The sequence below is a fragment of the Schistocerca nitens genome, chromosome 2, assembly GCF_023898315.1.
Source record: "Schistocerca nitens isolate TAMUIC-IGC-003100 chromosome 2, iqSchNite1.1, whole genome shotgun sequence".
Taxonomy (NCBI): Eukaryota; Metazoa; Arthropoda; class Insecta; order Orthoptera; family Acrididae; genus Schistocerca; species Schistocerca nitens.
The window spans coordinates 316082181-316110108 of record NC_064615.1 but is presented as its reverse complement, the minus strand read 5'-3'; the positions used below and the strand labels follow the sequence as shown (position 1 = coordinate 316110108).

General features: G+C 44.1%; 1 protein-coding gene and 1 non-coding gene across 3 annotated transcripts in view; both read left to right on the top strand.

Moving 5' to 3' along the window:
• The window catches only part of LOC126236086 (torsin-1A-like), an 81851-nt gene that overhangs the window by 8294 nt on the left and 45629 nt on the right, over nucleotides 1-27928 (top strand). For both annotated transcript variants that reach the window (XM_049945150.1, XM_049945149.1), the window contains one exon: nucleotides 2665-2927. In XM_049945150.1, coding sequence (XP_049801107.1) covers nucleotides 2665-2927 — 263 coding nt within the window. The remainder of the gene's footprint in view (nucleotides 1-2664; nucleotides 2928-27928) is intronic.
• Nucleotides 4248-4322, top strand: Trnal-caa (transfer RNA leucine (anticodon CAA)). Its single transcript has one exon. It is a non-coding gene; the product is annotated as a tRNA-Leu (tRNA).

Sequence of the window (27928 nt, the reverse complement as noted above, 5' to 3'; positions counted from 1 at the left end):
GTATTTGTCACTGTTGTGACAACAAAAGGTGGACAGCTTGTGTGCTATTGAGAGTTGGAATACAAAGAGAAGTAAACCTCATATTTGTGCATCCTTGTGGATCAGTTCCTTCTTCTTCATACCAAAGAAGACCAGATAAATTGTTTGTTCCAAAAGACATCATATTTTGCTAAATATGCCCCACAGCTTCCACTGGAAAAACATACAGACTATTAGGTGCAGAGATGCAAAGAAGATCATAGATTATTTTGGAAAAGACTATGTTGTAATATCAGTAATATTGCTTGAGAGGACAAGGTTACATCATTTAAAACAAGGCTGTAATATATAATCTTAGACTCTAATGAGATTGTAATTGGATCACCGTAATGTTTTTCTTGTTGAAGATGAATAGGTATTGTCTTATTGCGAGGCACTCAAATAACACAATACTAAAGAGTAACAGCTTTGGGAATTTTTAATTAATAATATCAATTAATATTATTATACTTGTAAAATAAAGGTATAGTTAACTTAATTATTTATTGTCTTTATTGAGTGTGTTTTGTTATGGTGTGTGTTAAAATATTTTCACAGTTAACAGGGAAAGCTAAAAGTGATTCAAAATTTAAATGTAGGATTCTGATAATCTAATAAATCAGTAGTCATGAAATAAAAAATAAGTGATGGTACAGCCTTGTTTTGTTTTCATCCTTTGATCTTTCTATTACAGCATAATAATGAGCACAAAGTCCTACATACTACATGCTGGATACTAAGTTCGCTAGCAAAATAAAATTTATTGTAACATGTTCACAAATATCATCATGAAATCTGGCTCATACACTAACAAATAGTATGTGACTATTTTTTTTCTTTTTTTCTTTCAAAAAAGAGATGAATTCAGATTCTGAAATTTGAAGAACTTCAAAAGATGTTGGTTTGACAACACACATTATATAAATTTATTGAAGTTTTAAATTCTTCAAACCTTAAAAGAAACTGAATAAAATGGTGCAATTCAAATGTTAAAAGTCAAATAAGGTCTCAAAATGTGGCAAAAATCACATAATTTTGGAACCTTTTGATATTAATAATTCGAAAACATAAAATTCAAAAAAGAAAAAATTAATTAATTTGAGGTTTTTCATGCAGGCAACTACTGCTCCCAATTTATAAAAATGTATCAAATTGTGAGACGTCAAGAACCAGACCATTGGTTGGTTTCACATGGAAGGACCCAACTGCTTTAATTGCACGACTTCCCCATATCTGGAATATTTTAAGTCTCGCCATATTACAGTAGCATGATCAGAAAACTTCCTCGGGTATTCTCTAAGTTATGTCTGAAGGCCCTGCCACTGCATCTCCTGACACAGGTGATCCATAAAAGTGTCAGATTACCATGTTTTACTCACCGTTGATCTTTACCTTTAGCCAGACTATTCCACATTCAGTATCTTTAATAACTTCACGATATACTATAGAGGTCTTTATGTCAATAAATATACCACCATCTGTGGTACCTATCCTATCCTATCCTGTCCTATCCTTGGGATATGTATTCCAATCAGAATTTAGTATTTTGCTGCTGATCACTTCCAATTCCGGTAAACTTTCTGTTCCTGATACTTTGTGAGTATCATTACTTTAAAAAAGCAGGACTATTCGGGGATCTTAGCATGGATGCCCCTGCAGTTGACTGATAACATTGTGTGAAATGAGTAAGTTTACTTAAATGTGCGGTACAGTGTTACTTGACAAGACAGTGGGTGGAGTACTTACGACATTAATGTTGAACATTACAGAACAGATATGTTTCTGTTGTGTTGTGTTAGGGAATCATTAATTTTTTTCATCTGATATAGTAATTGTGCCTTCATCAGATCCATCAACTCAGCACATCAAGACACTGGCTCATTTTCTGGAATAATATTATTCAGATTTGTGTGCATCCATACTGGTCCGTGTTTCATGTGGTTTAGATAAACAACTTAAGACAAACACATGAATATTTCTTTCATCCAGATTATGGTGTACTTAATCTCGTGTCCTATTCCAACTGGACTGGATGTCCATCATTGACCAACCTTTTTCTGCAAATAGTAATTCTACAGCTACACTTAATTGCTTTTAGTTTATGTATTCATATTTCTTCTACACATATAGTCCCAGGGTGACAGCCTTATTCTGCAGCATTCAGGCAAGCTGTCAAATTGGAACCTGGCATCATCACTGGGCACTTTGTAAATATTTATCCACTAACTATAGAAAAATACTTTTATCAATTATGCACTTACAAGTACATTTTCCTTCTAAGTTAATGGAGGGTATAATGGACACAGTCTTGAAGAGACACTAAACACCTATCTTTTTTTCATTGATACCAGTTGTAGAACAATCTTAACAGATGTTTCTTAATGTTTCAAACAATGGAAATCGAGGATGGAATAATGACCATCTTATGAAAGGAATAGTTTGCTACTTGTCATGTAATGAAGATGTTAAGTCATTGTATCGTGAATTTTTTAATGTTTATTTGAATTTTATCACCATATGTGAGAGATAGAAGAGTTTATTTTCTATCTTTAAAGCTGATTCTTGTAATGAAACTATTTGTATTAAGGTTAGTTTGAAAGAACCCCCATTAAATGATTGTTATTGTTATTCTCTTTCCTTTTTCAGGTTTGGATTATGAACTGGCAGAAAAACTGTATGGGCAACACATAGCTCATGACTTAATTGTCAATGCGATAAGAAGTCATGTGAAAGGTAATAATCATAAACCTTTAGTGATGAGCTTTCATGGCTGGCCGGGCGGTGGGAAGAATTATGTTACAAAGTTTATCATGAAGAACTTATTCAAGAATGGCGAAACTGATAAACATGTGCACATTTTTTCTGGGAAAGCTCATTTTCCTTTAATTCAAGAAGTTTCTTTATACCAGGTAGGAGAAATAAGTACTGTGTTTTCACATTGTATTGGAAAGTAACAAGTTAGAGGCATTTTAGTCAGAATTTTTACTAGATGCAAAACTGTATTGTTTGATCTTACATATACCTCTCTTTGAGTTCCCTTCCACTCTCTCCTATTGTATCTCCCTTAACCTTGTGTCTGTACTGACTTCCTCTCTTAATCCATAAATATTGTTGTTTCCATCAGATGGAGGAAATTTATATAAGCTCGATATCTCTCCTGAGAGTCTTCGGGTGCTTTATCTCTAGTGTTTTCTTTATGATATCAAAAATTCTGGCAGCAAATTGTAGCCACAGAAAGAGAGAGAGAGAGAGAGAGAGAGAGAGAGAGAGAGAGAGAAATATGCCAGGCATTCTGGCCTGAGCTACTGGAGTTGCGTGCATGAGGTACACTTGCTTGTGTGTATGAGTAGTGTGTGTATCTGTCTTTCTTTTCTCAGTTTTATTGATGGAGGCTGTGGCTGAAAGCTTTGTAAGTGTCTTTCAATTATGCCTGTCTGCAACTTAACGTGTCTTCTTTACAGCAAGTAGCAGTCTCTTTTCCTACATTGTTGATAAACCTTGTACATAGAATGAATTTTTCACTCTACGAAAGGGGAGGAGACGTGTAGAGTTTAACATCCCTGCCTGGTAGTTAATTATTTAGTTTCATGTTCTGTGGCTCATTCATACGAGTAATTGTAAAGATGTAAAATGAGTCAATTTACATTCCTATTACACATTAATATGTAAATATGGCCATAAAAGCTGATCATATGTGTTTTTTAAATTACAGTTGTGAGTTAATAATTCCTACCCATTACCTTTTACACATTACAAAATTAGGAAATATTCTGTGGAATGGTAGGAGTTCCGAAGGAGGAACTTTTTCAGTTTGTTCTCAGATTTAACTGTGCAGCCTGTCAGACATTTTTGTATCATTGGGTTAGTGATCAAAAATTTTGTTGGCAGCATTGTGCATCCCTTTTTGTGCTAAAGACAACTTTAATGTGGAGTAATGAATTTCATTTTTTTTTTCTGGTGATGTAATTATGTACATCATTATGCGTTTTGAACTACAGTGAGTTATTTATAACAAAATTCATGAGGGAATAAATATACCGTGAAGCAATAGTCACAATATCCATCTTGTTAAACATTGTCTACAAAACTTCCTGGCAGATTAAAACTGTATGCCGGGCCGAGACTCTAACTCGGGACCTTTGCCTTTCACAGGAGAGCTTCTGTAAAGTTTGGAAGGTAGGAGACGAGGTACTGGCAGAAGTAAAGCTGTGAGGATGGGGCGTGAGTCGTGCTTGGGTAGCTCAGTTGGTAGAGCACTTGCCCTCAAAAGGCAAAGGTCCCGAGTTCGAGTCTTGGCCCAGCACACAGTTTTAATCTGCCAGGAAGTTTCATATCAGCACATACTCCGCTACAGAGTGAAAATCTCAATATGTCTACAAGATGATCATGGATGAACACCACATATTATTCTTACAGCAAATTTTTGACCAGTGGAGACTTCCTCTTAAAGTTCAGTTACCCTATAACATCATCCTATATCACATTACTGAATGAAAATACGCAAAATATGTCAACTTACTGATTTGCCGCTCCCCAAGATTTGCAATAATTCAAAGCGCAAATGTGGCTGAAGTTTTTTTTGGAGTTCCAAAATGTATTTTTCCAGTTTAAATTCTCATTAATACGGACACTTAAAATTTTTGACTTTTATACCCTATTTATTACTTGCTCGCCGTGTGTTGATGTAGTACATCTAGATTTGCAGAACTGAAAATGTTGTGTCTTTTTGACCTTGAGATTGAGGTTATTTGCCGAAAACCACTAAATAATAGTGTTAAGAATGTTGCGTACTGTTGCTGTATGTTTGGCTGGGTTGATTAAAATACTATTGTCATTTGCAAAAAGAACTAATTCTGCTTGTTATACAAGGTATTCATAATTACAGTTCCAGTTTCAAAACACTTTTGATAGAGAACCATTGTTCAGAATGATGTCAAATTTGAACAGTGCATTATTGACTCAAGGAGAAATGCCATAGAACAAAATAAAAATATTAAAAAAATGAACCAGTAGATATAAATGGGGTTGGCTACAAATGACAGATGAATCACAATGTGGCGGCTATGGTTTGAGTTGCACAGCACACTACCCAAACTGTTCAGAATTGATGATGGCACAAGTTTGGTAGTCAACTGTTGTGGCACTGTGAGTTAGATAATCCCATCCACCATGGCAGTCTACATCTACATCCATACTCCGCAAGCCACCTGACGGTGTGTGGAGTCGTACCACATTGTGCATAGCATGTTTTCAGTTCAGCTACATTTGTAATTGGAGCACTGGACCTGACATCTTTCAGATAACCCCACAGGCAGAAGTCACACATATTAAGAACAGGTGGTCTGGATGGCCAGGCTGTAGGGAAATGATGACTGATAAACTCTAGCATTTCCAAAATGCCTCTACAGCTTCCACTTCACTGACTGTCCACTGTGCAGAGGAGCACCATATTACATAAAAATGATCCTACCGCACACATCCATGCTGTTGAAGGATTGGAATGACTGTGCAAAAGACTCTGTCAGCATTTACCAGGGACAGTATGTGTAAGAGGACCTGCATGAATAATCTCCTCGAAAAAATATGGCCCTATGATAAATGATAATCCTACAGAAATAAACGAAAAATATACCTATTCAAAAAAGCAGATAAAAATTCACTTGACGCCTTTCTGAGAGATAATCTCCACTCCTTCCAAATTAACAATGTAGGTGTAGATCAGATGTGGTTTGAATTCAAAGAAATAGTATTGGCAGCAATTGAGAGATTTGTACCAATTAAATTAATAAACAGTGGAACTGATCCTCCTCGGTACACAGACATGGTCAGAACATTATTGCAGAAATAGTGAAAAAAAAAAACATGCCAGATTTAAAGGGACATAAAATCTCCAAGATCGGCAATGTGTTACAGAAGCTCCACGAGACTAAGAGAGCCGTAGACACGGGTTCACAGGTGGATGCCGTGTTTCTTGACTTCCGCAAGGCATTCGATACAGTTCCCCACAGTCGTTTAATGAACAAATTAAGAGCATATGGACTATCACATCAATTGTGTGATTGGATTGAAGAATTCCTAGATAACAGAAAACAGCATGTCATTCTCAATGGAGAGAAGTCTTCCGAAGTAAGAGTGATTTCAGGTGTGCCGCAGGGGAGTGTCATAGGACCGTTGCTATTCACAATATACATAAATGACCTTGTGGATGACATCGGAAGTCCACTGAGGCTTTTTGCAGATGATGCTGTGGTGTATCGAGAGGTTGTAACAATGGAAAATTGTACTGAAATGCAGGAGGATCTACAGCGAATTGACGCATGGTGCAGGGAATGGCAATTGAATCTCAATGTAGACAAGTGTAATGTGCTGCGAATACATAGAAAGAAACATCCCTTATCATTTAGCTACAATATAGCAGGTCAGCAACTGGAAGCAGTTAATTCCATAAATTATCTGGGAGTACACATTAGGAGTGATTTAAAATGGAATGATCATATAAAGTTGATCGTCGGTAAAGCAGATGCCAGACTGAGATTCATTGGAAGAATCCAAAGGAAATGCTATCCGTAAACAAAGGAAGTAGGTCACAGTACGCTTGTTCGCCCACTGCTTGAATACTGCTCACCGGTGTGGAATCCGTACCAGATAGGGTTGATAGAAGAGATAGAGAAGATCCAACGGAGAGCAGCGCGCTTCGTTACAGGATCATTTAGTAATCGCGGATGCGTTACGGAGATGACGGATTAACTCTGCAAGAGAGACGCTCAGTAGCTCGGTACGGGCTTTTGTTGAAGTTTCGAAGTTTCGAGAACATACCTTCACCGAGGAGTCAAACAGTATATTGCTCCCTCCTACGTATATCTCGCGAAGAGACCATGAGGATAAAATCAGAGAGATTAGAGCCCACACAGAAGCATACCGACAATCCTTCTTTCCACGAACAATACGAGACTGGAATAGAAGGGAGAACTGATAGAGGTACTCAGGGTACCCTCTGCCACACACCGTCAGGTGGCTTGCAGAGTATGGATGTAGATGTAGAAGCTCGAAATTTAGTGCAGACTTCAATGTGAGGTGCTTATAATACAGTGGAACTTTGTCTCGAAACCTGGCAGAAAATCCAAAGAGATTCTGGTCGTAAGTGAAGTATGCTAGCAGCAAGACAGAATCAACACTTCCTCTGTGCAATTAACAGTGGAAATACTATAGACGACAGTGCTGCCGAAGCAGAGTTACTTAGCACACACAGTCTTCCGAAATTCCTTCACCAAAGACGACGAAGTAAATATTCCAGAATTTGAATCAAGAACAGCTGCCAACATGAGTAACATAGAAGTAGATATTGTCAGAGTAGTGAAGCAACTTAAATCACTTAATGAAAGCAAGTCTTCCAATCCAGACTGTATACCATTTAGATTCCTTTTAGAGTATGCTGATACAATAGCTCCATACTTAACAATCATATACAAATGTTTGCTCGACAAAAGATCTGTACCCTAAGACTGGAAAGTTGCACAACGTCACACCAGTATTCAAGAAAGGTAGTAGGAGTTATCCACTAAATTACAGGCCCATATACCTAACATCGATATGTAGCAGGATCATGGAACATATATTTTCTATCTATTCTGAATTACTCAGTTGCTGTTTCGCAGCCATGTTTAAAATTTTGAACATATATTGTGTTCAGACATTATGAATTACCTCAAAGAGGATGGTCCATTAACTCACAGTCAACACAGATTTAGCAAACATCGTTCTTGTGAAACACTACTGGCCTGTTATTCACATGAAGCCTTGAGTGCTGTTGACAAGGGATTTCAGATTGATTCCGTATTTCTAGATTTCTAGGTTTTTGACACGGTAGCACATAAGCGGCTTGTAGTTAAATTGCATGCGTATGGAATATCATCTCAGTTATGTGACTGGATTTGTGATTTACTGTTGGAGAGGTCACAGTTTGTAGTAATTGATGGGAAGTCATCGAGTAAAACAGATGTGATTTGTGGAGTTCCCCCGAGGCAGTGTTATATGCCCATTGCTGTTCCTTATCTACATAAACAATTTGGGAGGCAATGTGAGCAGCCATCTTAGGTTGTTTGCAGATGTTGCTGTTGTTTATCGACTAGTTAAGTCATCAGGAGATCAAAACAAATTGCAAAATGATTTAGAAAAGATATCTATATGGTGCGAAAATTGGCAATTGACCATAAATAACGAAAAGTGTGAGGTCATCCACATCAGTGCTAAAAGGAATCTTTTAAACTTGATTACACAATAAATCAGTGAAATCTAAAGGCTGTAAATTCAACTAAATGCTTAGGAATTAAAATTACGAACAATTTAAATTGGGAGGAACACATAGAAAATGTTGTGGTGAAGGTTAACCAAAGACACTGTTTCATTGGTGGGACACTTAGAAAAGGTAACATATCTAGAGAGACTGCCTGCACTGCCCTTGTCCGTCCACTTTGAGAATACTGCTGTGCGGTGTGGGATTCTTACCAGATCAGATTGACAGGGTACATCAAGAAAGTTCAAAGAAGGGCAGCATTATTTTGTATTACTGCGAAGTAGGTGAGAGAGTGTCACTGAAATGATACAGGATTTGGTGTGAACATAATTAAAACAAAGGCGTTTTTCGCTGCAGCAGAATCTTCCTACGAAATTTCAGTCACCAATTTTCTCCTCTGAATGCAAAAATATTTTGTTGTCATCAACCTACTTAGAGAGAAATGATCATCATAAAATGAGGGAAATCAGAGTTCGCGTAGAAAGATATAAGTGTTTGTTTTTTATGCACGCTGTACTAGATTGAAATAATAGAAAATTATTGTGAAGGTGGTTCGATGAACACTCTGCCAGGCACTGAAATGTGATTTGCAGAGTATTCATATAGATGTAGATGTCATCAATCCATACCACATTATCACCTTTGCAGACTGAAGAGGGACTGGTTGATGTGCATTTGAATTTTCAATCACCCATATTCTGCAGTTCTGCATTTTGACATGTTCTCAGAGATGGAAATCGCCTTTGTCTTCCCATAGAATATTCATTGATTGTTCATTGTCCACTTCCGCTTGAGCCAGAAATTCCACAGTGAACATTTGTCTTGCTGGCAGGTCAGCAAGAAGTAACTCCTGAACATGGATGATTTTGTATGAATAGCAGTGCAGAATGTTTTGTAGGATTTTATTCACCGTGCTGCAGGCGCGTCCAATGTTCAGGCAATTCCCCATGCACTCACTGCATGTTTGCACACCACCGCTTGACCCCTCCTGCAGTGGTGGGACCACATTTTAGACAGACACTGTATCAACTGCTCTTATCTCTCTTCCACACTGTTTTTCAGAAGAATCTGCCTTTTCAAATTTTGTAATCATTTTTCTACAGACCCTTAGCAGATATTGGGCCAATAGCTTTTTTCGTAGTCTTGAGTTTTTATGCAAGTTGCTTGTTCATCATACTCTTTCCATTTTTTCTAGGACATTTTGTCCCTTTATTTTCTAATACATTTAAGAAATGATAGTTAAACATGTCTACCACCTGTTACGGGTCATTTATAGCCTTTCCATTAAAGTTAATAATGATTTTATTCTTTTCCATGGCTTGTTGCTCTATGTCTTGTTTCACTACTTTCCATGTAGCCTTGACTCTGTTGCCAGAATTTTAAGTCCTGGCGTAACATGCATGTTCCTTGATTTTTATTAATATTTCTTAAGAATTTAGAGTAGTTCTCATAGTGTGCAGCTATTGCAGAATCTTTACTTGTTCTTTCCAGTGGATAAAACATCCTTTTTCCTTAACCTTCTAGAGATCCATGGTTTTCTTATGTAGCCATTTAAAGTTCTTACTGATTAGCTTATGTGGAAAATTGTTTTCAAATAACGAGAAAATGATATAACGAATTATTGAGGAATAAAGGAGACGACTCACTGAAAGGCAGAAGTGCTGCGTCATCAATAGGTACACAAACAAAAGGTACAGAGTTTGGCTGTGGGCTATCTAGGGATGCAGGTAGAGAGGGCAGGTGGTGGACAGCTGGGCATGCAATTTCATAGGCTAGGGCTTGAGATAACAGCATGCAACTAGCTGATGTAGGCAACACAACACACATGGGAGGGGGGGGGGGGGCAACGAGTTATCTTAGTAAGGTTACTGGAGCAAAGGATGCGCTGTAAGGATAGCTCCCATTGCACAGCCTGGAAAGCTGATGATGGTGGTGGGGAGGATCCAGATGGCACAGGTTGTGAAGCAGCTATAGAAATCTCGCATGTTACTCTCTGCTGAGTGTTGTGCCACTGAGTGGTCAAGCTTGTTTTTGGCAGTAGTTTGGTGGTGGCGATTCATTCTAGTTGACGCCAGGTTGGTTGTCATATCAGTGTAAAATGCTGTGCAGTGGTTGCAGCAGAGCTGGTATGTAACATGGCTGCTTTCACAGGTGGCCCAGCCTCTGATGGGGTAGTATAAGCCTGTGGCGAGACTGGGGAGGTTGTTGCTGGGTGAGCAGATTGGGCAGGTCTTGCATCTGGAGGTTCCACAGAAGTATGATCCCTGTGGCAGGGGTTTGGGAGAGGGAGTGGGTTAGGGATGAACTAGGATGTTGAGTAGGTTGGATGGGGGGTGGTTGTATATATCTTGGGTAGGATGTCTGTCATTTCAGGGCATGATAGATAACCAAAACCCTGACGAAAGACATGGTGCAGTCATTCCAGTCCGGGGTGGTAGTACATGACAAGGAGGCGGGTCTTTATGGTTGGTTCTTACGATGCATTAGAGGATCAGGTATGTGTGAGGATATGGCACGGGAGACCTGTTTGGGAATCAAGAAGTTATTGCCTGTCTGCGAAAGCCTTTGTGCAGCCTTCAGCGTACTGGGTGAGAGTGTTCTTATCACTGCAGATGTGTCTACCATGGGTGACCAGCCTGTGTGATGAGATGTAGGCAGTGGTGATTGCATAGTAACAGTATTTTGCAGAGGGAGTGGAGGTGGTTCAGGGATGCCTGTGCCATAGAGATTTTTTTTGTAGAACCAGGTTTGTGAGGGAAAGGGACTAGCGGAATCTGAAAAGATGGTTACTGTGGAAGGAAGGGTGGGATGCAGAAATAGGGATTTTTATGGTTAGGCTATGGGGGAGGGGGGGGGGAGGGGCTTAGGCAGCATTTACGGAACAGGATGCGGGACAGGTTTTTGTTTGTGGTGGGGAATTTTTCTGAACTGGTTCAGATAAATAGAGGCAGGGGGCCAATGTAGAGGGAGTGGGGGGGGGGGGGAGGATAGTACTGAGGAAAGAAGTTGGCATCCCACACTCCCACCTCTCCCCCTGCAGGTCTGGGGATTAGAATAGGCCAGAGGTATTCCTGCCTGTTGTAAGAGGCGACTAAAAGGAGTTTCACACATTTCAGCCTTTATGTGATGCTCCCCTGAAGAGTGAGCCAATTGGGGAAGAGTGCCGTACAAGGTGCATCGTGTCCATCGTGCATTGAGGTCTTTAGCCATGTATGCCAAGGGGTAGATGCCCATCCCCATGGGGGCATCAGGACTCCTGGCAAATGCCATCCTGCCAGGTGGCCTATGCTGCGGCTGGGTGGCCTCCATGGGGAGGGCCCCTGGTTTTAGTGCGTGGCATCAGGGCTGATGACACGCGATGAAGTGTAGTCCATCATCTCTTGCTCATGGTGAAACACCTGCAATCTCTAAGCGATCATGAGCTCACTTCAACACACAGAAGTACGACCCCAAATCGTTCCCCTCCCTGGCCACACCATGGGAGGAACGTCAGGCTAAGGATGGCAGTAGATCTTATTCACCCTGGTACCTTGTATGTTCGAGAGCTGATGGGGAATCTTTCATAATAATGAAGCCTCAGTTTTTTGTTGAGCATTTATAGGACAAGTTCAGGGAGGTGGAGGGCTTGTCCAAAATGAGATCTGGGTCAGTCTTGATCAAAACAGCATCCTCTGCCCAGTCACAGGAGTTACTCGCTTGTGATACGCTGGGGGATGTTTCTGCAACCATCACACGCCGTAAGAGCTTAAATATGGTCCAGGGTATCATATTTCATAGAGACCTTCTTTTGCAGTCCGACAATGAGCTGCACCCCAATTTGGAGCGGTGATGTGTACATTTCGTCTGGCGTGTCCACTGGGGTCCAAAGGACCACCCGGTTGCCACCGGGCCTTCATCTAGGCCTTTGAGGGTAATACATTGCCTGAGAAGGTCAAGGTGATGGTCTACCGGTGCAATGTAAAACCCTATATCCCTCCCCGATGCGATGCTTTAAGTGCTGGAAGTTCAGCCATATGTCTTCCCACTGTACTTTCAGCATCACATGTCGAGATTGTGGACGCCCAGCATATCCCAATACTCCATGTGCCCTGCCTCCCATATGTGTCAACTGTGGAGAGCACCATTCGCCTTGCTCGCCTGACTGCAGGATTCTCCAGAAAGAAAGGAAAATTGTGGAGTACAAGACCCTGGACAGACTGACCTACACTGAGGCTAAGAGAAAATTTGAACACCTGCATCCTGTGCGTATGACATTGTCTTAAGCTGCTGCTACAATAGTCCTGGCACCATCAGCTCCGCCAACCCAGGTTACCTCTCAGAGCCAGAAGACTACACCTGCTCCCTTGAACTGTGGCGGGCATTTCCCTCCCTATTGCTCCTGCACCACCTACTTCGGGAGCAACACCCCCCAACCATCAGTCTTCTTCGGCTTCTCTCGCTAGGAAGGGGTCCCTTGGGTCACTCCTTTCCCAGTTTTTTTTAGTGGGAAAGACGGGACACCCGCCAGTGGCTGAAGAGCCCAAAAGCAGCTGGTCGTATGGCTTCACGCTCATCCCAGAGACTGAGCCAGTGAAGTCCTCCCAGCCAGGAAAACCCAAGGAGCGGCGAGAGAAATCCAAAAAGAAAACCTCTAAGACCAAGTAAATTGCGGTGGCACCCATACCACCGCTACCTACAAGCTCTGCGGCTGAGGATGGGGTGGAGATTTTGGCATTTGCTTACGACCTATATCTCGCCAGACCCTCAGACAGAATGCATATGGACTGCTCGGGTAATAAGTCGGTGCCAGCAGGTGACCCTGAGGTGTAAACTGCCTAATTGAATGTTCCATGCCTTCCCAGTCTCACGATGACATCATCCTCCAGTGTAATTGCAGCGATTCTTTCCATCTCCTGGCTGAGCTATGGCTACTGTTGAGCTTTAACCTGCTATCTGCATTGCCCTCCAGGAAACCTGGTTCCCAGCAAAGCAGACCCCTGCCCTCTGCAGCTATAAGGGATATTACAGTAACCGTAGCGACTATAATCGAGTGTCAGGTGGAGTTTGCGTTTATGTCCTAAACTCGGTATGTAGTGAACATGTGCCCCTTCGAACCCCTCTTGAAGCTGTGGCTGTCAGAATAAGGAAGGTGCAGGAAATAACTGCCTGTGGTGTATATCTTCTTCCAGATGGTGCAGTACCCCTGAATGTATTAGCTGCACTGATTCATCAACTCCCTAAACCTTTCCTACTTCTGGGAGATTTTAATGCCCATAACCCCTTGTGGGGTGGTACCATGCGTACTGGCTGAGGCAGAGATATCGAAACTTTACTGTCGCAATTTGACCTCTGCCTCTTAAATATTGTGGCCACCATACATTTCAGTGTGACTCATGGTAATTACTTGGCCATTGATTTATCAGTTTGCAGCCCAGGACTTGTCCCATCTATCCACTGGAGAGCACATGATGACCTGTGTGGTAGTGACCACTTCCCATCTTCCTGTCACTGCCCCAGTGTCAGGCACACCGACGCCTGCCCAGATGGGCTTTGAACAAGGTGGACTGGGGAACTTTCACCTCTGCTGTCACCGCTGAATCTCCCCCACACGGTAACATCGATGTGATGGTTGAGTAGGTGACTAGCACAGTTGTTTCTGCTGCAGAAAATGCGATCCCTCTCTCTTTAGGCTGCCCAAGGTGTAAGGCACTCCGTCGGTGATCGCCGGAAGTCCTTGAAGCAATTGAGGAGTGTCAGCGAGCTCTACAGCAGCATAAGTGGCACCCTTCCCTGGAGCACCTCAAAGCCTTTAAACGGCTCCGTGCCCGTGCCTGCTACCTTACCAAACGACGGAAGAAGGGAGTGTCGGGAGGGATATGTCTCCACCATTGGGTGCCACACGGCACCTTCCCAAGTCTGGACAAAGATCAAACTTCTTTTCGGGTACCTGGCCCCAACAGCTGTCTTCGGTGTTACCATAAATGGCAAGTTATGTTCTGACGCAAACGGGATTGCCGAGCACTTTGATCGAGCCTCTGCATCAGAGAATTGACCCCCAGTCTTTCACACACTCAAATGGCGGCTGGAACGGAATGTCCTCTCATTGACTACATGCTGCAGTGATCCTATAACACCCCATTTACAGAGTGGGAGCTCCTCAGTGCCCTTGCACAATGCCTCGGCACAGCTCCTGATTTTTATCCAAAACTTCCTGTCGCTCCATACTTTCCATTTCCAAGTTGGTGACTCCCATAGTTCCATCCATATCCAGGAGAATAGAGTCCCGCAGGGCTCTGTATTGAGTGTCTCTCTATTTTTAGTGGCCATTGATGGTCTAGCAGCAGCAATCGGGCCATCCGTCTCACCTTCTCTGTATGCAGATGACTTCTGCATTTCGTACTGCTGCTCCAGTACTGTTGTTACTGAGCGGCACCCCCAGGGAGCCATCTTCAAGGTGCAGTCGTGGGCTCTAGCCCTTGGCTTCCAGTTTTCAGCCGCAAAGTCGTGTGTCATGCAATTCTGTCGGCATTGTACCGTTCATCCGGAACCCACACTTTACCTTAATGACAATCTACTCACTGTTGTGGAGACATATAAATTCCTAGGACTGGTTTTCGACACTCGATGGACTTGGCTCCCTCATCTTCGTCAGCTTAAGCAGAAGTGCTGGCAGCACCTCAATGCCCTCCATTGCCTGAGCAACACCAATTGGGGTACAGATTGCTGCACACTGCTGCAGCTCTGCAGAGCCCTTGTCCAATCCCGAATTGACTATGGGAGTGTGGTTTATGGTTCGACAGCGCCTTCAGCATTGCATTTACTCGACCCTGTGCTCCACTGTGGGGTTCAATTTGAGACAGGAGCTTTTAGGACGAGTTCGGTAACCAGCATACTGGTGGAGGCTGGTGTCCCTCCACTACAGATCAGACGTGTGCAACTGCTCGCCAGTTATGCAGCACACATTCATAGCTCCCCTGCGCATCCGAATAACCAACTCCTTTTCCCACCCGTAGCGGTCCATCTCCCGCATCGGCGGCCCAGATCGGGGCTAATGATTGCAGTTCATGTGCGGTCCCTTCTCTATGAACTGGAGTTCTTCCCTTTACCACCTCTGCTTGCGGTCCGTTCGCATACGCCTCCATGGTGTACACCTCAGTCGTAGCTTCGACTGGACCTTTTGCCTGGCCCTAAGGACTCTGTTAACCCCGCTGCTCTCCGCTGTCACTTCCTCTCGATTCTTGACATGTTCTGGGGCTCTGAAGTGGTTTACACCGACGGCTCAATGGCTGATGGTGACTTAGGCTTCGCATATGTTCATGGAGGACATGTTGAGCAGCACTCCTTGCCAGTTGGCTGCAGTTTGTCACTGCAGTGCTGGCGGCCATCTCTCGTGCTCTTGAGCACATCCGCTCATTCCCTGGCATGTCATTTCTCCTGTGTACTGACTCATTGAACAGCCTACAAGCTATCGACCAGTGCTTCCCTCGCCAACCTCTGGTAGCGTCCATTCAGGAGTCCAGCTGTGCCCTGGAACAGTCCCACCGCTCCGTAGTGTTTGTGTGGACCCCAGGACACGCTGGAATCCCCGGCAATGAACTTGTCGGCAGGCTGGCCAAACAGGCGATGCGGAAACCGCTTCTGGAGATAGGCATCTCCGAAGCTGACCTGCGTTCTGTCTTACACCACAGGGTTTTTTTGGCTTTGGGAGATGGAATGGCATAATAGCATGCATAACAAACTGCGTGTCAGTAAGGAGACGCGGGCCTCTCGCAGGGAATCAGTTGTCTTCTGCCGTCTCCGTATTGGCCATACGTGGCTAACGCATGGATACCTACTCCGTCGCGAGGACCCACCTCAGTGTCGCTGTGGCTCCCAAATGACAGTAGTCCACCTCTTGCTGGACTACCCACTTAAAGCCGCTCTGCGGCAGACTTTTAACTTTCTCAGCACCCTGCCTTCGGTGTTGGGCGACAATGCCTCCACAGCAGATTTAGTTTTACATTTTATCCATGAGAGTGGGTTTTATACTTCTATATAGGTTTTAACGCATGTCCTTTGTCACTCTTGTCTCTTCCACCCTAGTGCTTTTAGGGTTGAAGTTTTTAATGTGTTGCAGAGGGGTTGGCTTTCCCTTTCTATTTTCGTGATTGGCCAGCCACTGTAATCTGCTTTCATGTTTTACTCTCTTCTGTTTCTAGCGTCTCTGTTTTCGTGTCCTCTTTTGTTCCTTTTATTTTTCGTTGCCTTCTCTTTGTTCTTATGGCTTTTCCTTTCTTTCCATTTTGTGTTCTATGTTTCGTTGGTTTTATTCTCAAACTTGTGGCACTGTTTTATTAGGAACAAGGGACCGATGACCTCGTAATTTGTTCCCTTCTCCCGCCTTTAAACAAACCAACCAACCAACACTCCCACCTCAACCTAGTACACTCACCTTGGGCCAGAAAAGAATTGTGTGCAGGTAAGTGTGTGTTCGTATGCATGTTTTCCTCCAAACTTGAAAAAGGAAGTGCATCCCAAAAGTTAGCCAAGCTCTGTACCTTTTGTTTAAGTACCTGTCGATGACGCAGCACTTCAGCCTTTATTCCTAAATAATTCATAATTCTCAACCAGAACTTTCTGTACACAAATAATGATATAAATTTATCATGGAATGAATTAAGTCTTATGTTAGCATTTTCTTTATTGTAATTTTCATCTGAGGTCATCACCTGTAAATTATTCTTACTATTCTTAAAAATGTTTGTTATGGGATCATTAATTATTCTAACTGATTTACACTGAGAGTTATCTATATGGTAAGATACTATGTCATTTATCATAACTAATTGTGCATCATGATCAGAGAGAGCATTGAGTATATAGTTATTTTCTTAATTTGAGCTTCAGCAACAACTTTCTTCTCTATTTATCGACCTGTGTTGGAAGTTAGTCAAATTGTAGGATCCAGATAAGTTGTCCAGATCATTTTTCCTACCAGAATCCGTTAGAAAATCTACATTGAAATAACCACTTACTATTAACTGTCTGCTGCCTGTCTGACAAATAGCACATTAGGGAATCCAATTCCTCATAAACAGTTCCAAGTTTCCACTGGGGATCTGTATACAGTTAAACTCAAAAGTGAACGTTTTTCAGTTTTAATTTGCAAGCTCTCATCTGTGTGCTGATCACTACAAAATCTACTTGTCTTAATGAATGTAAGAACTCCGCTTTTTCCATATCAGGTCTATATGAGTGAGCTGCGAGAGTGTAACCATTTATATTAAACTTCTTGGACCCTATGGTTATTGCTGCTCAGGTTGGCACAGTATGTCTATATTTTCAGAGCTCTCCAAATTTTCCAAACAGACAAGAAGCTCTTCTGCCTTATTCAATCTTCTTCTTCTTCTTCTTCTTCTTCTTCTCTACACTGTGATTCAAAAAAAATGTTTACAAACTAACATGGCACATTGGGCATACAAAAAGTGTCAGTAATCACATACGAACTGGGGGTCACAAAGACTCGCTGAAACTACTAAATGGAGTTACATTTATTTAGTGACATGCTACAACTGGACAGCCACTACAGAAGATGATCAAAGTTTTGTCCAGATGCATTGAGACATGCCTAACAGTGACACTGCATTGAACTGCACATCCTCTCAAAGATACCTAGTGTATATCGAAGATATCGTGCTGCTGCAACAATCCTGCCCATTAGGGTGCTGTAATAGATGTTTCATATACAAGGGCCTTCAGATACCCCTCGCAGGAAAAATCGATTGGGGACAGATTGGGTGATGTTGCTCAGTATGTCTGTATGGTTTTGAAACGATGCAGTATGTTTATTTGCATGGGAATCTTCCACAGCAGATATGTATAAATTGTTGTTCTTTTTTTTTCTTGTCTTAAGCTTTTTGCAATTTAAGAGAAGTTTTTCACCACACTCATTTTGCTTTTATGTGCAATTTTCCTGTCTTAAGAGTACTGCAGATTGAAGAAGTTTTCCGGCAGGAGCTATTCGCGTATATCTATAAAGCATCTTCTTGTAGTCAGTGGTGCCTGTTCCTCTTGTCTATATGTTTTAAAATGCACTGTTTTTTTCTTTCATTCTTAGTGGATGTTGGAATCTGAAATGTAGTTGCACAGGTGCTGAGTGTGGAAGAAGTAGAACTACAGTTCGATTTCCATGAAAACAACTGTTGCAGACTTTACAAAAGATAAATGCAAAAAATCACCACAAAAGAAAAAACGACTTTGTGAAAGCCAAGAAATCACAAAGGTTAAATGATGTGCAACCATGGTTCCACCCCCCATCCCCCTTCCCCTGACTCTACAACGAAGGAAAAAGCAGTGGACTACAAAATATGTAAACAAGAGGAAACACCAGTGAACTCAGATGATGCTTTTTAAATACAAGCAAAACCTGCTTGGTGAGAAAAATCTTTTAAATTGCCATAATCATAAGGCGGCAAAACGAAGAATAATTGCAGATGTTGAAGTTATTGTTCTTCACAGTTCGTATAGCTTCCACTACAAAAACATGTCTCCATTCAAATGTCCCACTTTTTCAAGATGAGTATTTTTGTTGTTGCCAGAAAGTTATGGCAGCCCTGCTTTATGAATTCTGTTGAATTCACTCTTTTCACTAGGCTAACTGTATGTCGGTAAACATTTTCAAATTATGTTTTAGATAGTGTCAAATCACCAATTATCAATAAAAATTTCACTTGCGTAGCTCTAATAAAATGAAGAGAGAATGGTTTCATTTTCTTACTGCTTGCTGGACAAAAGTTAGAGAAATAATGAATAAACTTATGTTGTCCCAATTGCAGTTGTATAGTTACGTGTAAAGTTACGTGCGAACAGTGTTCATTGTCTTCTTAATTATTGAAACATCTTTCCCACTAGAGGTGGGCCAGAAATCACTTATCTTTTACAAATAATAATGGTTGAGACATCACAGTTTTCACAATAACAACTTTATAGCATTTAGCTGCAATTTCAGTCAAGCTGGGTCACAAGTAGCAACTAAAAGTTGCATTTAATGTCTCATGCTGTGAATGTATAACTTACCTATGGTTGAAGAAATGAAACCAAAAACTAATTTGCTGTGAGAAAATTTTACATTATATTTTTTTATCTGATATGTTTGACTAGAGAGTGATGTATGCTATTCAAACATCCCCTCCCTCTTCCACCTGCCTCCTGACACCTCTCCCTCTTCCACCTGCCTCCTGATACTCTCTCCCTTGTCCACCTGCCTCCTAATACTCTCCCCATCTGACTCCACATACCCTCTCTCTCTCTCTCTCTCTCTCTCTCTCTCTCTCTTCCTTATGCCTCCTGAACCCCTTTCCCACTTGCACACGAACGCTATCTATCTTTCACTTGCTTTCTACACCTCATCCTCGAACCTCGTCTCTGCACATCTCCTCCTCCTCCTCCTCCTCCTCTACTCCTAGTCCATCTACCTTCTCTCCCTCTCTCCATCTTCCTACTCTCCATGTACGTTCTCTCCCCCTCTCCATCTACCTTCTCCCCCCTCTCCATCTACCTTTTCCCCCCTCTCCATCTACCTTCTCTCCCCCTCTCCATCTACCTTCTCTCCCCCTCTCCATCTACCTTCTCTCCCCCTCTCCACCTACCTTCTCTCCCCCTCTCCACCTACCTTCTCTCCCCCTCTCCACCTACCTTCTCTCCCTCTCTCCATCTACCTTCTCTCCCTCTCTCCATCTACCTTCTCTCCCTCTCTCCATCTACCTTCTCTCCCTCTCTCCATCTACCTTCTCTCCCTCTCTCCATCTACCTTCTCTCCCTCTCTCCATCTACCTTCTCTCCCTCTCTCCATCTACCTTCTCTCCCTCTCTCCATCTACCTTCTCTCCCTCTCTCCATCAACCTTCTCTCCCTCTCTCCATCTACCTTCTCTCCCTCTCTCCATCTACCTTCTCTCCCTCTCTCCATCTACCTTCTCCCCCCTATCCATCCACCTCTCCCTCTCTCCCCCTTTAGCTGCCCCTCCCCCTCTCCCTCTCCGTCCATCTCCCTTTCCCCCATTCCTCACCATCCATCTCCCCCTCCCCCCTCCCTCACCATCCATCTCCACCCCTCTCCCTCTCCATCCATATCCCCTTCCCCCTCACCCTTTCCGTCCATCTCCCCCTCTCCCTCTCTGTCCATCTCCCCCTCTCCCTCTCTGTCCATCTCCCCCTCTCCCTCTCTGTCCATCTCCCCCTCTCCCTCTCTGTCCATCTCCCCCTCTCCCTCCCCCTCTCCCTCTCTGTCCATCTCCCCCTCTCCCTCCCCCTCTCCCTCTCTGTCCATCTCCCCCTCTCCCTCCCCCTCTCCCTCTCTGTCCATCTCCCCCTCTCCCTCCCCCTCTCCCTCTCTGTCCATCTCCCCCTCTCCCTCTCTGTCCATCTCCCCCTCTCCCTCTCTGTCCATCTCCCCCTCTCCCTCTCTGTCCATCTCCCCCTCTCCCTCCCCCTCTCCCTCTCTGTCCATCTCCCCCTCTCCCTCTCTGTCCATCTCCCCCTCTCCCTCTCTGTCCATCTCCTCCTCTCCCTCTCCGTCCATCTCCTCCTCTCCCTCTCCCTCTCTGTCCATCTCCCCCTCTCCATCTCCCTCTCTGTCCATCTCCCCCTCTCCCTCTCTGCCCATCTCCCCCTCTCCCTCTCCCTCTCTGTCCATCTCCCCCTCTCCCTCTCTGCCCATCTCCCCCTCTCCCTCTCTGTCCATCGCCCCCTCTCCCTCTCTGTCCATCGCCCCCTCTCCCTCTCCCTCTCTGTCCATCTCCCCCTCCCCCTCTCCCTCTCTGTCCATCTCCCCCTCCCCCTCTCCCTCTCTGTCCATCTCCCCCTCTCCCTCTCCCTCTCTGTCCATCTCCCCCTCTCCCTCTCTGTCCATCTCCCCCTCTCCCTCTCCCTCTCTGTCCATCTCCCCCTCTCCCTCTCTGTCCATCTCCCCCTCTCCCTCTCCCTCTCTGTCCATCTCCCCCTCTCCCTCTCTGTCCATCTCCCCCTCTCCCTCTCCCTCTCTGTCCATCTCCCCCTCTCCCACTCCCTCTCTGTCCATCTCCCCCTCTCCCTCTCCCTCTCTGTCCATCTCCCCCTCTCCCTCTCTGCCCATCTCCCCCTCTCCCTCTCTGTCCATCTCCCCCTCTCCCTCTCTGTCCATCTCCCCCTCTCCCTCTCTGTCCATCGCCCCCTCTCCCTCTCCCTCTCTGTCCATCTCCCCCTCTCCCTCTCCCTCTCTGTCCATCTCCCCCTCTCCCTCTCTGTCCATCTCCCCCTCTCCCTCTCTGTCCATCTCCCCCTCTCCCTCTCTGTCCATCTCCCCCCTCCGTCTCCCTCTCTGTCCATCTCCCCCCTCCCTCTCCCTCTCTGTCCACCTCCCCCTCTCCCTCTCTGTCCATCTCCCCCCTCCCTCTCCCTCTCTGTCCACCTCCCCCTCTCCCTCTCTGTCCATCTCCCCCTCTTCCTTTCCCCCTCTGTCCATCTCCCCCTCTTCCTCTCCCCCTCTGTCCATCTCCCCCTCTCCCTCTCCGTCTCTGTCCATCTCCCCGTGTCTGTGTCCGTCTCCTTGTCCCCCCCTCTCCCTGTATCTGTGTCCGTCTCCTTGTCCCCCCCCCTCTCTCGGTGTGTCTGTGTCTGTCTCTGTCTCCTTGTCCCCCCCCCCCTCTCTGTGTCTGTGTCTGTCTCTGTCTCCTTGTCCCCCTCTCTCTGTGTCTGTGACCGTCTTTTTGTCCCCCTCTCTCTGTGTCTGTGACCGTCTTTTTGTCCCCCTCTCTCTGTGTCTGTGACCGTCTTTTTGTCCCCCTCTCTCTGTGTCTGTGACCGTCTTTTTGTCCCCCTCTCTCTGTGTCTGTGACCGTCTTTTTGTCCCCTTCTCTCTGTGTCTGTGTCTGTGTCCGTATCCGTCTCCTTGTCCCCCCTCTCGCTGTGTCCGTATCCGTCTCATCTTCCCCTCCTCCGTGTATATGTCTGTCTCCTCATCCCTATTTCTGTGTGTATGTTCGTCTCCTCATCCCTCTTTTTGTGTGTATGTCCATCTCCTCATCCCTCTTTTTGTGTGTATGTCCGTCTCCTTCCCCCCCTCCCCCCACCCATCCCTGTCTGTGTTCTCCTCCACCCTCACCCCCTCCCTATCCACCTGCTCCTCCCCCTCCCATTCTCCCCTGTGTCTATCTGCTCCTCCTCCTCCCATTCTTCCTGTCCACCTTCTCCTTCCCCCTCCCACTCTCCCATTTTTATCTACCTGCTTCTTCTGCCTTATGAGTTATGAGGCAAGGGGTCAGGACCAGGGCTTGCGTGGAGATGGAGGAGGATATAGTATAGGTTTGGTGGTCGACGGAATAGCACTGTGGGAAGGGTGGGAAGGATTAGTGGATACTCATTTCAGGGAAGGTAGCCAAAACCCTGGCGAAAAATGTGATTAAACCGGTCCAGTCCTGGGTGGTGCTGAGTCATGGGGGCAGTACTCCTCTGTAGCCAGATGGTGGGTGACTGGAGAGAGACAGCACAAGAGATCTGTTCTTTACAAGGTTGGGAGGGTAATTATGGTCCCAATGAGACCCTTGGTATATTTCAAGAGGGTCTACTCTTCACTACAGATGCGATGCTCATGGGTGTCTAGGTTGTATGGAAGGGATTTCTTGGTATGGAATGGGTGACAGCTGTTGAAGTGGAGAGATTACTGGTGGTTGGTAGGTTTGATATGGACAGAGGTACTGATGGAGCCATCTTTGAAGTGGAGGTCAATATTGAGGAAGGTGACTTCTTGGGTTGAGAAGGACCAGGTTAAGCGAATGGGGAAAAGGTGTCCAGGTTCTGGAGGAATGTGGATAGGGTGTCCTCATCCTAGATCCAGATCACGATTTGAATCTGAACCAAGTGAGGGATTTGGGATTCTGGATGGTTAGGAAGGATTCCCCTAGATGGCCTTTGAATAGGTTGGCACAGGATGGTGCCATGCGGTGCCCATTGCCTTACCTCGTATTTGTTTGTAGGTGACACCTTCAGAAGATAAGTAATTGTGGGTGAGGATATAGTTGGACATGGTGACCAGAAAGGAGCCTGTAGGTTTGGAATTTATTGGGTGTTGGGGAAGGTAGTGTTCAATAGAGGCAAGGCCATGGGCTCTAGGGCTGTTAGTGTAAATGGAGGGGGTGGATCATAATTGGATAAAGTAGTGAACTTCAGTAAGACAGGGTTCAACATTGGTCTTTGGTTGAGTCTGTTAAGGTTGATGGTGAAAAAGTGTTTCCACTCTAGGGAGAAGGAGAGAAGGTCTTTAACGAGTCCTGCATGGTTAAATTTGGGAGTGGGGCAGTAAGTGAGGCTTTTGAAATGGCTTTTGTAGGGCTGAGGCTTTTGGAAGAAAGGATCAGATGTGTTTATGTTCTGGATTTTGTATGGTGGTGGGAGGAAGTTTTTGAGGGTGGGGTAACTGAAGATCTGTGAGGCAGGGTTTGTCATCTATGAGGGGATGTGGGAGAGGTTTGGCGGTTTTTGTAAAGGTGGCGGATAGTGGTAGTCCAAGATGAGAGTAGCAGGGGTGGCATTGTGCATGCTGATTTACTTCCTGGAGGGATCCAGGAATTGGAGATTGCATAGCAGGGAGACTGTTACAGGTGGAGAGGAGGTATTGCAAGGAGGTTTGGGCCTGATTGACATGGGTTTGCAGGACTATGTTGATGAGGGTTAAGGATTGGCAGAATCTGAACAGATGGAGGTCGTTGTGGGAGGAGGGGTTGCAGCTGGAGATACGTAATTCGATGGTAAGGTCATTTGGGGAGATTCCATGAGCCAAGCAACAATGCAGGAACAGTATGCGGGACTGAGTTCTGTCGAGGGATAAGGAAACTCTTCTGTATTGATGCAGATGGAGGGAACAAGGATCTATGGTGGAGGATAAAAACACTTAAAAAACATAAATGTAGAAATACGTGGGAAAAAATTTACAAAAATACACCAAATTACTTGAGAAAAATCACGAAGAGAATGAAATGGGTGAAGTATGGGGAAGTCATGAAATCTGAGGGAGTAGACTGATAATGAAAGCGGAAAATCAGCTGAAATCAACGTGAAAACAATGAAATCAAAGAAAAAATAAATAAAACTATTGTAATGTGGGTTGCAGGTCTGTGGGCAGATAAGTGTGAGGAAGGGGGACAGCAGATCAGATTAGATTAGGTGAACAGGAATAAGAGAGGAGAAAGAGTGAGGGGTTGGGAGGGCTTAGTAGGATGAGGCACAAGTTTGTATACTACAGGAAAATAAGATACGAAAATTTGGGAGAGTTATGGAGGAAGATTGATCAATTTGAAGATCTAAGAGTATTAGCAGGAGTGATGTGGGACATGAGATGTTGCACCAACAATCAGCATGGTTTTGTAGCTGTGTGTTGTGTGTGGACGAGATGGTTGATACAGGGTGCCTCATAAGTAGAGTGTGCGGTGCAGTTTTTAAGGTGAAATGTAAAAAACAGGAAAGAAGAGAAAGGAAAACGGACACTGAGTATAGTAATGTGTTACAAAATAATAACAAAGGAAAAAGCACTGGGTTATGGAATGGAAGAAACGCTGTTTGACAAAATCAAACAATGGAAAATCCAGCCTGGAATAATGACAATTTTAGGAAACGGATAGATTGCTATTTATCATATGTTGGAGATGTTGAGTCACATATAGGTACAACAAAAAGATGGTCAAACATGTAAGCATTTGGCCATAAAAGCTTTCATCCAAATTAGACAACATACACAACACACTCACTCAAATGCATCTCTCCCTGTTAACTTTTCAGGATTTCTTAACCTCGAACCTTGCCTCACCACCATTCCCCAAATCCTGCAACATGCAAACTAACCTTGCATCCGCAGAAAGAACCCCAATCCCCCACCTAACAACTGATCCCAGCCTCATAATCCTACATGCTGGCAAAGACTACACCACTGTTGTTTTGAACTACAAGGATTACCTGACAGAAGGACTCTGCAAGTTGTCAGATTCATCCACTTACAAACCCTGTTACAGTGACCCCATTCCAGAAATTCAGCAGGATCTCCCGTCTCTCCCCAAATCCTTAGCCCTATCCCAGAACATCTTCCAGGAGTCTATTTGTCTCCTCACCTCTACCACTCTACGCACTCCTACTATCTACATGCTTCATAATGTCTATAAACATGACCACACAGGACATCCCATTGTCGCACATTACTGTGCCCCTACTGTGAAACTTTTCCTCTCATAGACGAATACCTTCAGCCTATTACCCGCAACCTACCCTCCTATATAAAAGATACCAACAGTTTCCTTCACCAATCTCCACAGTTCCTGTTCCTGTACCTCATGTTGCCCTGCTTATTACCGTTGGTGCCACCTCCCTTACACTAAGATCCCTAATGCCCATGGCATTGCCACTGTTGAACACTACCTTTCCCAAATCTCGATAGATTCTAATCACCCAGAATCCCAAACACCTCATCTGGTTCAGATTCATTGATTACATCTTCGTGACCTGGAATGATGGTGAGGACACCCTATCCATATTCCTCCAGAGCCTCAGCACCTTTTCCGCCATTCACTTCACCTGGTGCTCATCAACCTTCTTTGATGTTGACCTTCACTTCAGAGGTGGCTACATCAGTACCTCTGTCCACATCAAACCTACCAATCACCAGCAATACCTCCATATCAACAGCTGCCACCCATTCTATACCTAGAAGTCCCTTCCATATAGCCTAGCCCCCCCCCCCCCCCCCACCTCCCCCCGCCATGGCCGTCACATCTTTAGTGACGAGCAGTCCTTGAAATATACCAAGGGTCTCACTGAGGCCATCATCATTATCATTATCCTCCCAAACTTGTACAGAAACAGATCTCTTGTGCCTTACCTCTCCAGTCTCCCACCACATTCCAAGGTTCTACCGTCTGGCTATAGAGGAGCATTCCCCTTGTGACTCAGTACCACCCAGGACTGGAGCAGTTGACTCACATTCACTGCCAGAGTTTTGACTACCTCCACTGAAATGAGGAATGTCGTACCCACTATCCTTCCCACCCCTCTCACAGTGGTATTCCGCTGCCCACCAAACCTACACTATATCCACCTTCATCTCCACACAAGCCCTGGTCCCAACCTCTTGTTCATGACTCATATCCCTATAATAGAAGTAGATGCAAGACCTGTTCCATAGATCCTACCACCACCACCACCACCACCACCACCACCTACTCCATTCTGGTCACAAGCATTACCTATCTCATCAAAGGCAGGCTTATCTGTGAAACCAGTCACGTGATCTACAACCTAAGCTGCAACAACTGTGGTGTGTTCTACGTGGGCACAACAATCAACAAGCTATCTATTCTGATGAATGGTCCTGAGGAAGTGGGACCAAGAAACAGCTGGATCACCAATTGCCGAGCATCCTGCCCAATACAATGTTCTTAGTTTTAATGACTGCTTCACAGTGTGTGCCCTCTGAACCCTTCCTAATGATACAAACTTTTTTCTGAATTGTGCAGGTGGGAACTCTCCTTGCAATATATCCTACATTCTTGTAACCCACCTGTCCTCAACCTTCGTTAATCATTTCCTACACCCACCTGTTCCCTTCCCTGTTCTCACTCCAGCGCTACCCAGCCCTCTATTCCATTGCTTCACCTCTCTTTCTCTCCTTTTTCACTGCCCCCTTCCCCCTCTGTCTAACCACTTGATTGCATCTAGCTGCCCTACCCTCTCTCCACTTCATCCCTTTATGCTCCCACAAGCAGCACTTGCCCATTACCCATCCCTACCCAGCTAACACTGCTTCGCGCCCCAGCCTCCTCGTTACCTCCACCATCCATATTGCTTCTCCCATCATGTGCTGCTGCTGCTTGCAATCTGGCCTCGGCAGCTAGAGACTGTGGTCGTGTGTGTGTGTGGTTTTTTTTTTTTTTTTTTTTTTTTTTTTTTTTTTTTTTTTTTTTATGAAGGCCTTTCTGGCAGAAAGCTTGCTTGTTTGACTGTCTTTTTGTTCCCATCTGCGACTCAACATCTCAGCTATGTGGTGAGTAACAATTGTTCTTTTCATAATATTGTCATTATTCTTGGAAAGAACACTTATGATAAACTGCTGATGGAAATGTAGAAAGTACTCACACAGAAGCTATGCAAAATCCGACAGATGTCATATTAGTTACAGTGGTTTTCAAATAGATTGTGCAGATTTAGTTCTGACAACAATCCTTGCAGATTTAGTTCTGACAACAATCCTCTCTCTTTTCTCCTTATGTACCTTGACTTCTCACTCAAGATTCTTTGAGATGCTACACATGAATTCAAGGATGAACAACTATTAAATTTTTTTGTTAATGTATTGATCTTTTTATTTTTCCGTAATTACCATTCCTTTATTTGGTCTTTATTTTTGTGTGTTTGCATATAGCTGACCTTCCACTTCTAAAATGAAAATTTCAGTTTCAGAGGGTGTCCCAAGAGGAATGGTATTTATGGATATGACAGGAACTGGCATTTGAAGCAAATAACTTCATATTTAGATGTGCCGTATTCTGAATGGTTTCCGAGATGAACACATTTTACCAGATGTGGGAGGGAATGTCTCAGCTGCATTTTACCTGATCTCTGGATTTATGGTGGTACTATAATTA